Here is a 12,963-nt window from a genome sequence, read left to right as displayed (position 1 = left end):
AAATAGAACTGTGAGCAAAGCATAATGGAAGCATTTGCTGTCTTCCCTCCTTGCTTTTTGCATTAGTGCGTAGTCTCTAATTCACGTGCAAATATTTGTGTATCTAGAGATTTATAACAAAACTTGCTTTTCCAATACTTATTAATCCAACCTATTTCAAAAACAGATAAATTTTTCTAAACCCTTCAATGATAGCAAACTTTATTGCTTCCTTTGCTTATTACTACTTCTCCCTGCTCTTTTTCCTCAGCCCAGTATAAGTCTAAATATACACAACTTGTTACTTCTTATTTTAAATTGAGCTTGCAAAATGTGGCCACATTTTCACTTATCCTTTTCAAACAGTTAAGATCTTACCTCACTTGCATGACATCTTTCTGAATGACTTAATCTCCGTTTCATTTTGGTCTGAATAGCAGCACCAGAAATTTGTGATAGGGAAGTTAGAAGGTATGAGACATTAAGAGTCCATGATGGTTTCTTTCGGTATTTCAATAAGCCATATAAATGTTAGCCTAAATTATGTATGTAATTTTTTAAACAACACTGATTACTTGCAAATCACAGGCAGAATTGAGGGCAAGAGAGAGGGGATGGGCAGGGGCAGGAAGTGGGAGGGAAGGCAAAGGAGGGGAAGGTAGGAAAGCATTCTTAGTGAGGTTTGTGATGACCACCATTCCTTCTTGGAAGAAAGATGAATTAAATCAGCTTTTATCATTAACATATTATGCAACTATTTTTTTAAAAGATTTTATTTATTTATTTGACAGAGAGACAGCCAGCAAGAGAGGAAACACAGGCAGGGGGAGTGGGAGAGGAAGAAGCAGGCTCCCAGTGGAAGAGCCTGATGTGGGGCTCGATCCCAGGACTCTGGGATCACACCCTGAGCTGAAGGCAGACACTTAATGACTGAGCCACCCAGGAGCCCCTATTATGCAACTATTTTATTGAGCATTCAGATTTAAAGAAAACAAAAGAAATTATCCTTTTTTAAAAAGTTATATTAGTGGTCTTTATGTATTGACATATAGAATTTTCTGTAATTATTGTGTTTTTTTAACATTTATTTACAATCAGTTAATTAACATATAATGTATTGCTGGTTTCGGAGGTACAGGTCTATGATTCATCAGTCTTATGTAATGCCCAGTGCTCATTATATCACATGCTCTCCTTAATGTCCACCATCCAGTTACCCCATCCCTTCATCCCCCTCCCCTCCAGCAACCCTCAGAAAGCAAGTGAAGGTAAAAACAGAATCTAGTAGAATCACATGATGTTATTTAGAAAATTGTCAAGAAAATTTGTCAAGATTTCTAAATTATATTATTCTCATTAAAAATGGGTGATAATGGTATTAAAAATCCCAAGATGAAGTATGATCCTCTAAGTACAATACTTTGAGATGTGGCAGGCACACAGTAAACACACTGCATGATGACTAAGCTCAAGATCCTCTTTCAGTGACGCATCTAGGAACGAGAATAGAAGTCCCCAACCAGAAGCTCAAATTAGTAGACCGGAATACATGCATTTGCATTTGAGATATGAAATCCCAGACTTCCTTCATGTATTACTTCCCTTACCTCGTTATAACAGAATTTGATTAATGTCAAATCTCATATAGATTCCTGAATGTGTAGATTTCAGGAGAGGATTAAGAAGAAAAAAAGTGAAATTAAAAAACTAAATGGAATCCACTGAGTAGTATTATGTTCTGGATTTTAAAGGTAAATGTTCTGAAACTAGATCAATAAAATCCTATCAATTCAATTTACAAAACAAACAAACAAAAAACAGCCAACAAGAAACCCAGTATAAACATTTGGTCTTGGATTTAAGCAATCCTGGCTCTCTGGTGTTCAACTGTGGTTCTCTCTCAGTGGTTTCTGTACTAACAGATGTCAAAGGTGGAGTACTTAGGACTAGAAAATTAAATTTATGAATATTTAAGCTGATATGCAAACCAACAACAGAGCAAAGTATACACGCAGATAATCATGAATTGTACACTAATCAAATTTTCATAAACGGGGGACATTAGGGTAGAAGCACATGACTTACCAACAACGTGTTTTTTTGTTTTGTTTTTTTTTTTTCATTCTGCAGGAAAAAGTCCAGCATTTACAGAAGGCTTTTGCTTCAAGAGTAGATAAATCCACACAGACTGAACTTCTAGGCTATGATGTAAGTAGCTATATAAAACCATTTTTATCTTCTTTATTGGTATTCAGACCTCCACAGCTTATTTACCTCTGTTGCTGCTGTGTCCATGCATTGATTTAATGGGATTTAGTGGCTCGCCATTCATCTTTTGCTCTTAAATAATCCCCAAATACCTTCTGGAAGTGAAAAAGATAATTACAGGCACCGACTAGCATACCAATGTCTTATTATTTTTTTTTAAAGCTAACATCCCTCATATAGTCTTTTGAATTAGTGAATTTGCAGACAAGTGGAAGATACATATTATAATACTAGAACAATTTATTTTTAAGAAAGTACTAATTTATTTAGTAACAGCTTAATAAAGTTATGTTCACAATCACTAAGGGCCAGGCACATCATTTCTGCATTCTGATACATAAAAAGAAACACAACTTTGCAGAGAAATTTACAATACTATTTTAGTTTTTGGGCTTCAGTGCAGGCTGCAGAAAGTAATTTAATTGCGAGTTAGCATTTTTTTTTTCTTAGTGTGAAATACTTGTTGAATTGTCAAGATAGGATTGTAAGACATGTTTTGATACAAGTTTGCTTCTAGTAACACCGATGATTTTGGATAACTTTGATTTAAATTCCTATCTTTTCTTAAATGAAGCTATGAGATTTTCACTTGGCCTAAACTGATGACCTTAAACTTCCTTTTGATGAAAATGTAGAGGAATTATCTTCCTTATCCTGCCTCTAACGTTTGTCAGAACTCCCTCTTCTGTTTAAAAACGTTAATACTATTTTTAGCACCTTATTGACAAGATTAGAAGAGATGATTTTAAGTTGTTTTACGAAGGCGTATAATAATAAAATGTAAGTTTATCTGTATGTCGTCATTATATTAAGTAACAAATATGAATGTTACTTTTGTGTTGTCTTGTAAATTATGTTGTTATGTTTAACATAAAGCTACTTGTCTCTATTAGGAAGTAAACTAAAGTTTTGAATTCCAGCACAAATTGTTTTCAGCTCTTTATATATGTTCTTTTTTCATTTAAAAACAACATTAAAAGCTATGCTTGTCTTTTGAACTTTTCTGTTACATTCATTTTAAGATATGTTTATTATAGACGCCTAAATATTCTAGATACCAATATTGTGACTGCAGTACTTCTTGCTTGAATACCAGTGTTATATATGATTTAAATGGTGTTAATGTTTCATATTTTAAAATAGAAATGATTTCTAAGTTCAAAGAAGATTTACCACAAGTATTTTAATATTTATCTCTTTTGAAGGAGGGTTTTTTTTTCTTTCCCGTTTGAAGTTTTTTGATATATATTATTTGTATATCTGTACCTAGGTTATAAACTCAGTACGTATTTTGTGAATAATAACCTATATCTTTTTATATATGCAAGCCAGTTGTCCAGTAAGACGAATAAATTGTTTCTGTTAAGTCATATCCCAACATAACAAAACTATAAGTTAACTGAGTTACAGAAAAGTGAAGTCACTTGTTCACTCCCACATGGTCTTTGTGGAGGTCTAGTTATTAAAAGTAATGTATTCTTCAACAAGGAAAGAGGAAAACATGTATATATTGGGACTCTATTCCACTTTACTCAAAAAGGAAATGATGCTTGGGAGACTCCATTCCAAATTTCTAAAGGGCTGAATATAAAGGTAGAATGTGAGATCTATAGCGATATTAGTGACTGCAAATGAGAAATAGTTGCTAAGAGGTGAATGGTACCTGTGAGGCAATAACTAAACTGTGCCTTGTGTTTTTGCCTCTCTCTGCCTCATCATGTTATTGTTTCTATGAGGTTTGTTATGTGAATATTACATAGTTCTCTAAACATTTAAATAAGTTTAAAATAGAGCCATGGACATAACTAATCCTTAATTAAACCTTCATTGTCCTAGCTTCTTTTCATATCTGACAGTGAGAATTTAATGTATTTTACTGGGTTGAATTAAGGCTAAGAATAATAATTTCTAGGTAGTGAGTCCTTTCAGGATCCCTTTGTGTAAGTGTTTGGTATGACTTAGGTAGTCATTAACATACAATAATAATCTGTTCTAAAGGTTTCGTGTTTTACATTTCCTGGTGATAGATTCTAGAATATAATCATCACAATCAGAAAGGAATTACCAAAGATATGCATATAGAACCTCCTGGCACTAACTGGATGTAACTGTCATCATAGACTTTGGGGCATTTTGTATGGAAAACACTGGGGAGGGAAATATTTTTAAAAAGCAAATTAGAAATGGGTAAAGCATTTTAAATGTGATAAATTGTGTGACTGTTGGGAAAATATGACTCATCAACAGTGTATTTTTATTTTCTATGACTGGAATATATTTTCTATACTTTATGATATCCATTAATTTTTCACCTTTTCATATGCATTAAGAATAATTGATTATCCTTTGACTTATAATATTTGCTCACATTTTTCTCAGGAAATAGTCTGACATTATTTTATTTTTTCATAAATATATATTCACATATATACTATAGCTACTTAACAATTTGCAATAGTATTTGTCAGAGAAAATATGAAAAATCTTGTAGAAATCTCATACATTATGAATGATACTTATACTCTGTTGCTTGCTTTCTAAAGCTGTCAATATTGGCCACAAATTGTTCTTTAAAAATCAGTAGAGATCATGTTTCAATGATATGAATGTCAGAATAGAAGAGACTACCAGTATCTGTTAATATAATTTTCTTGGGAAGATAGTTGCTACTATACATTTTCTTAAAATAGGAAATAGAATCCTTGAAAGACATGAATTCTAATGAAAACTATTAAAAGAAATTTCTGAAAATCCACTACAGTGAAGAAGTTCAAAGATTCATATAATAAACTACTTCTATCTTGTAATAGATTTATCAGGAGACTTGGAACTAATGTTAGTGTACAGTGTGCTTTGATTTCTAATGCATAGGACAAAAATGATTTAAAAATAAATTCAGGGTGTCTCAGCGAAGGCCTATAAATACAATAGTTCTTGTGATGATGAGGGAGAATGTTAAATAAAAGATGAATGTGTCTTTGACAATCAATGCCAATTTAACCGCTTTCACCTTCTCTGTCTACACTGGCTTAGTTTATTGAAAGATCAAAAATAATTTCTTAGGTGTCACTTGTGTTATTAAAACAGGATAGAAGATGTATAGATATAGTCAAGTAACAATGTTGCCAATTGGAAGATTACACTAAGAGGTAGAGATTTTTCTGATTACATTAATTATATAAATAAATGCTTCAGCATAGAACATAAGCTATCTGTAAATATTTTTATAGTTTGAACCTGTGCAAATAAACATTTTTGGTGTAAATAGTTGGGGATGAATACCCAGAATGCAGTGAAGATTTTACATGCTAAAAGGGAAAAAACTCAGTTATTTTTTTTAATTTGTCATCCATACTGAGAGTTTTTTTTTTTTTAACTTCCTTTTGATGTTCTACAGAAGGTTATCTTTTTAAATGTAGTTGATTTACTTTAAGCGTAAAATTTCTTTTCCATGAACTTGACTCAGAACAATCAGAGTCTCTAGAGGAGTCTTCCTTTAATCAGCATATATTTTATACTTACATTTAATAAGTGTTTATTAGTATTGAACTTGCAATTTTTTGCTCATATTTCTTTAAGAGTTTTGATGTTATGTATTTCATCAAATATTAATCTGTTAGTCTTAATATAATTAATGGTTTTCATTTGGCTACTTAAAACTAAATTGTGGCATCATGCGTATTTTTGTCTGAGTCATGGGTGAGTGAAGCATAACTCAGTTTAGGAAAGTATGATCATACCACCATATATTTTTCAAACATTTTAATATAGTTTCCAAATTATGGGATTTGCTTTATAAATGAAGTTCTCTAGTTATATGCTAGGAAAATAATACTAGTTGCATTATGAATAGATATTTTGAAGGAAAAACTCAATGCGGTTGTCTGTGTATTCTCAACCTATACTACTTTTCTTAGATTTAATTTTGGAGGCCCTCCTAATACAGTTAATGTACAGGGAGTTCTAACGAATATGAGAATAGTTCATCATGTAAGGAGTAAGAATGATTAGTTTTGTTTTTGTTTTTTTGTTTTTAAAGATTTTATTTGAGAGAGGGAGACAGAGATAGAGCACGAGTGAGGAGGTGAGGGAGAAGCAGGCTCACCACTGAGCAGGGTCCTGGGATCATGACCTGAGCTGAAGGCAGATGCTTAACTGACTGAGCCACCCAGATGCCCCAAGAATGACTAGTTTTTTTACCATAATTGTATTATTAGCTATTAGATAGAGCAAGGGAGTATTTTGTGTTATGCAACTATATTATGTCAGCCTATGAATTAAGCCTAAGTGTAAGAACTGAATAATTATTTATTAGGCTTTCTAATTTAGTTGCTAATAATCCATAGTTTGTTAAAGCTGTCTATTTTTGTCCCATCCATTGCTGTTATTTTTCATAAATTCAGTACTTCTGATCATGTCAGTGTGCCCCAGCATTTAGCAGATGAGTGCCTTCTCCCCATATACTTTATATTTACTTATATCAACTATTTGTTTTTATAAATTAAAAAAAAATCAAGTTTAAAAACTGACATATTCCAAGTTTTCTTTTGAACTACAGTTTTTCATACTACATTAAGGACAAGTTTCAGACAAAAACATTGATTAAAAATACAAGATATATGATCAAATGCCATAGGTACTTATTAATACTTAGTGGAAGAATCACAGCTTATCCCACGGTGAAATTTTAAGGGCATCACTTTTGAAAATCTGTGCATGCATTTATTCAACAAACACTAAGTGCCCCATGGAAGCCAGGCTCTGTCCTAGGTACTTATGATACATCCTTTAATCAAACCACAGATACCCCCTCATGAAGCCTGCATTTTTTGACAGCAGACTTATAATAAATAATAAATGTAAGGGAAGTATATAGTATGTCAGAAGGTCCTAGGTGCAATATGGAAAGGAAAAATAGCTCAGGGAAAGANNNATTGTGAATGTAAGGGTGAGGGTCAAGACTACAATCAAAAATTTTAAACAGGGTGATCTAGGCAGGTCTGAGGGTGAGATGTGAGACTTGAAGGTGGTGAGGTAAAAATCACATTTAATCAGGAGCACCTGGGTGGCTCAGACGGTTAAGCATCTGACTTTGGCTCAGGTCATGATCCACGGTCCTGGGATCAAGCCCCATGTTAGGCTCTCTGTTCAGCAGAGAGCTTCTTCTCCCCCTCCCTCTGCCTGCTGCTCCCCTTGCTTGTGCACGCTCTCTGTCAAATAAATAAACTAAGATCTTTAAAAAAAAAAAAAAGTCACATTTAGTCAGAAATCCTTTTGTGATATGCTCCTTGAACATGCCTCAAAGACCCTCAGTCAGTAAGAACAAATTGCTTTATCTTTGCAACAGTCCTGGGTAAGAATAGTTGGCTTCGTTCGTAGGCCATGTGGATGAAAAAATGTAGTCTGTAACATTATACCCTAGAATCAGACCCCCTGCATCAAGAGACTCACACTAGGAAAGCACAGACCGTCACCTGCGGAAACAGGCTACAGGCTCCTCCTATCATAACCACTTAGCAGAAGCACTGAGAAGAAAGCTAGGTCCTATCAGCCACACCACGTAAATTGCATTCACTTTTCCTCTCTCTCTCTCTCTCTCTCTTTTTTTTTCCATAGGCTCTGTCTACCTCCTCCTCTCTGTACCCCAGGAAGAGTTGAATTTAGATATTTTAAATGTATAATTAGACTTCATTGTCAGCACATCCCATTTATCAGAGGTGTGCCACTAGAGCCAACAAATGTAAAAATCACTCAATAGTTACTTGGTGAAAAAATAAATAGATTAGGTAAAAGACTCATGTTATTTTTATAATCCTAAAGATCTATAATAAATCATCAGTATACATTATTTTATTTTGTTAAATACAGAAGTACATATTGTTTTTCTACATTATTCTGTATCATTTTATTATACCTAACAAATGTTTCCAAATGGCCACTTTGTGCCTTTTAGAACAGAGCATTAAATGCAAATCAGCGTAGAAACCAGTGATTTTAAAACATAAGTGCCAACATGAAGTTTCCTTTATAATATTTCATTGAATGCTTCCTTCTAAAATCATGAAATTTTTCTAGGACCTAGATCATTCCTGGAATGCCTCCCAGTCTTTATTTCAGCTCTGACTGCATAGAATCAGTATGACCTAACTGATAATCCTTTTGTTAAGAGAATTTATAGTTGAAATCCTTTGGGGGAAAAATAGCAAGGATAGGTGTTTAAAAAAAAAACCTCTTGTAATTGTAAAAATATTCATCAAAATGAAACAATAAAAACATACAGGCATGCAAATTTTATATATCTTATGTGGGGAAGAAAAATAACCTTCCCTCTACTCTTCTAGATTCGTGGCTGAGACCTACCTGTAAAAACAAACAGAAAAAAACCAGTTTAGTGACATGTATACCTCCTGTATAAATGGGAAATACCCAGGAAAACTGAGTAACTCCCTGAAGTGGTCCACAACACTATCTTAAATACAACCTCCAGCTAAAGACAAAAGATGATGCTGTGAGGTTGGGGACATAGGAGAGGCCAGTTATGGGAGATTACCAGGAAAAGCATAGAAACAAGGGTAAAGCTGTTATGCAGATTTAAGACTCTGTCTTCTCCATTGATAAGAGATTCTAGAGATTGAGAGTAGTCCTCTTCTTCCTGGTAGAGACACCTTTACAAAAGAGGATTTCCCTTATACATGTAACTTTCTTTTATAACAGTAACTTGTGTTCCCTTTTCAGAGCTTCTCCTGTGTCTGTGTTTCTTAAAAATACCTAGCTAAAGACAATTCTTATGCTAAAGAGGCATATTCTGGGTGGTATATATTTGTTCTCCTTCAATTAGTAATAATGATTATAATATTTGCTGAAAAATATGTTGATTTAGTGATAGTATTGATAAAAGTTGATACTTGTTGAAAAGAAAATTTCTTTCAGCCCACATCAACTTCTGTTTCATATATCACCACCTCTATAGGAAATTTAGATTTAATTACAAAATTTCTAAGAGTTTTCTTAGACAACTTTAGAAGTCTTTTTAGAATTTTCCAGTGTGGTAAATGGGCATTGCATGACAGGGAGTCCTAGCTGAAAGAATTTTTACCACCCTCTGAAAGAAAATACAATGTATACACTAAGGGCATATTTCAATGAGTATTTGTGATACATTATGTAATTGCAGTTATTCATCATACTTGTCAGGGAGCCCTCTTGGTCAACTGCAGATAGAACCCAACTGTTATTTCTTACTGCATTTTCTTGAGGCAACGACAGTGACTGGAACATTCTAACCTCCAGACCAGAAAAGTTCTAGTAGCAGTGGAATACTTAGAACACCCCCCTTTTCTGCCCATGATCATGTACTGAACACGCAGTGATCTTTTATCCATGATCACGTGCTCTCTCCCTGCTCTTCTGCACTACCCTCCCAACCTCTCCCTGTAAAACTCTAGGTGTCTGTCTTCTTGGCTGACAGGTTGATTATTAAGGCTTGAGCCTACCTGCCCTGGCTCCAGTCACTGAAAATCTCTCCCTTGCTCTTTTCCAAACCCTCTTCTCTTGAGTTATGGTCTTCTCTTGTGATGAGTTTGTTCAGCAACCATGTTCGCAAACCCAGCCAAGAGCTAAGCTTTTGATTTATCTAGCCCCCTAGCTATTATTCCCTGGGATGGAGCAGTTGGCCAGGACAGTGCACCAGGGCTTATCCTTTTATTTCCTAAGTTAGGGGTTGTGATAGATCATTTGGTAACAGTTTATAAATTTAAGTTCTAAGACTTTGCTCAGGTACTTGGTCAACGTATATCTTTGTAGATTTGTATTAATTCATGTCTAAGGAAAGCATTGCTTTCCTTTAATGTGGTTTACAATCAAGGAAAATCTGGAAAAGCAAATTTACTATTTAAATATTTTCAAATGTATTGAAACTACATTTATACACACATACACACAGACACACATCAAAATATATAGTCTCTGAACATACATACAACTGCATGACATAGGTACAAAACAGAATATAGTTTTATTGACTATTTGTACTTATTATCGAAGTTAAGATTAGATGCAAATGTATTAACTTTTGTGTGCATGTAATTTACAGAAATACTACTGTACACTAATACAGTGTTTAAAATGGTTATTTATAGTTTAATATTAAATCATATTTATACAACTATTTGTTACCTAACTTTATTAGTATAAATTAATATTAAGGTATTTTCTTTTAAAGATAAAAGTCACATTGACTTTCTAGAAATGTTACTTTTTCAATATGCAGAAATCATAAAAGTATATATTCTAAACTGAAATAGTAATGACAAGTTTTACCATACCATAGGTATGACAGTGTTGTTGGGTTTTGTTTTATTCTTTTTGTCGCTATACCACCTGATGACTATTCTATCTTGTCATACAGTGGAGCCTTTGTTTCATTAGGCTATCAGATTTAATCATTTTAATTTTTTCTTTAGTTTTCTTGTGTGATTTACTATTCTCTGACAACCCTCCTACTTGTACTCGATTTATCAGCACAAAAGGGTAATACCTGCAAAGATCATTAGCCCTCATAATGGCCTTGCTCCATCAAAAAGTTTCTCAAGCACTGGACTCATGCTTTGGGACTTGAGAATACCTACTGTGTATGTTTGGGTAGGGGGAGATGGCGATGGGGGAAGGGAGTAATTTTTCCTCTGTTCTTCTAATTTCTTGGCTAAGACCTCTGTAATTAAAGAGAGATTAACAGGAGAAAAACAAAAGTTTAATAAATATGTATACCTCCTGTACACACAGGAGATACCTGGGAAAACTAAGTTGACTCCTGAAATGGCCCAAGGCATCACCTTAAGTACCATCTCCAAGTAAAGAGGAAAGAAAGATGTTGGGGGTTGGAGTGGCCAGTTGTGGAAGATAACCAAGAAGAACACAGTGAACAAGAGTGAGGTTGTTATGCAGATTTAAGTTTGTGCCTCCTCTCTTTATTAGAGTTTCTAGAGATTTCGTCATCCCCTTTTCCTAGTACAGAAAGAGAGATACCCTTTCAAATGGTGATTTCCCTTAGAAGTATAAATGACCTTTACAAAAGGGTAACTTCTGTTTGGTTTGAGAGCTATCCTTGTGTCTGCAGCCTCTTAAGAATTAGCTCAAGTTATGCCAAAGCCTCTTTTGGGGTGGCAAATTGTGCTTCCCTTCAATTTCACCTTGAAACTTCTCCAGGAAGTTTCACAATCCAGAACCTGAGGTGACAGATTGCTCCGTTATTCCACCGAACCCATGTCTGAGTCCCAAAAATAGGTCAGTTCAGTTAAACTGCTATGTCTCATTTTAGGAGGTGGTCTTGTAGATGGGCTCCCAAAGTTAGTCCTAGATTGTGCTAACAATCAGGTATTTAGTAAGAGGCATTTCTATGGAAAAAGATAAACAGAGTTTAACAATTAGCACAAACTGTAACTAAGTTTGTGAGACCAGGGGCAGCCAATCAAAATTTTTATATGTCAGTTCAAATCATCTTTCAGAGTTTGAATATGTATGATGATGTCAGGTGTTCAGGTGAACTTTCTGAATAGCTGAAATATCAGCAGGGACAGAGGTTGTCCATATGAGCTCTTGTGATTTCTCTTAAGTTTATATCAGGTTATTCACATTCAGTTTGCAGAGCTTTGGGAAAGGGCAGTTTTTCTTCTCAGTCATTTCAAGTTAGAAGGGTGGGGGGAAAACCAGAAATTAGTTTGGAGAGTTATAGTGAGATACTTAAGGAAACTTAGAATTCAGGATCTTGTCCAATTTACAGGTAGAAAACAAAATTTCCAAGACAGTAAACTGGACTAGAATCTAATATCTACAAAGGTATACCACTGTAACATAGTTTTCTCTATAATCACCCTCATTTTTACCAAAGATAATCACAGTAGGACTAATTTGGTTGCAAAATAAGTTCAGTCTTATTAAACCTGACTTGATTATTTACATAAGTGCTGGAAGAATGTGATAGAATAAATAGGTTCTTTTTAGGTCTGCTTTGCTGGAACTTTTGTAAGGAATTTTAGATTGAACTTTTAGAAGCCTTGAGGCTAAGAAGCCAAGCCAAAGACTCACCATCAGACTGTGCCTGTAGTACCTAGAGATTTGGGTTAATTTCTCTCTTCTTGAGGTCCCAAAGATAACCTATGGTTTCTATACCTTCCAGAAAGTGATCTTTCCTTTACTCCTCTGGTAAGACTGCTGGGATCCCTGTAAAGCAAGGTACCAACCTGCTTTTCCAAGGAGTTTTATTGGCTCCATAAAGTGAAACTTAGTTCCTTGAAGCTGTCTGGTCATGTTTAATTTTATGCATGTTCTCAAATATGACATTCCAGGCAAAGCTTTAGTAATATAACCAATGTGTCCAGTTGTGGAAGCACATTCTAAGAATAGATTCTGCTTAAACTTATGGGTATAAATATATTGCCATGAAAATAAGAATAATCACTAAGAGTTTCAAATTCTAGAGGGATCAGATAGGGAGAAAAAGTAATTGTTTCGTCTTTGTTCACAAAGGCATACTTTACCGATTTGCTGTAATCCATACTTAGCTTAATGGAAAAGAGAAAAGTTTCCTTAAATCTAGAAAAAGCAAAACATTAAAGAATCACAATGTTTCAAACAAAGTCATAAGTATTTTCAGTTTCATGAGTTTACTCAGCCCCATGTTATTCTTGTTCTATTTGGCTTTCTCTTGGTTCTGTTAGT

At 34.2% G+C, this 12,963-nt stretch overlaps 1 protein-coding gene across 2 annotated transcripts in view; it reads left to right on the top strand.

The window, feature by feature from the left end:
• CCSER1 (coiled-coil serine rich protein 1) overlaps positions 1-12,963 on the top strand; it is a 733,960-nt gene that overhangs the window by 706,659 nt on the left and 14,338 nt on the right. Inside the window, exon 9 of one of the 2 annotated variants that reach the window (XM_040625038.1) lies at positions 2,110-2,187. In XM_040625038.1, coding sequence (XP_040480972.1) covers positions 2,110-2,187 — 78 coding nt within the window. Of the gene's footprint in view, positions 1-2,109; positions 2,939-12,963 lie in introns of those variants that run through there. The other variant, XM_040625036.1, reaches the window with a different exon arrangement.

The sequence above is a fragment of the Ursus maritimus genome, unplaced genomic scaffold, assembly GCF_017311325.1.
Source record: "Ursus maritimus isolate PB19 unplaced genomic scaffold, ASM1731132v1 scaffold_8, whole genome shotgun sequence".
Taxonomy (NCBI): domain Eukaryota; kingdom Metazoa; phylum Chordata; class Mammalia; order Carnivora; family Ursidae; genus Ursus; species Ursus maritimus.
The sequence above is the reverse complement of the archived record's forward strand: the minus strand, read 5'-3'. Positions and strand labels throughout refer to the sequence as shown.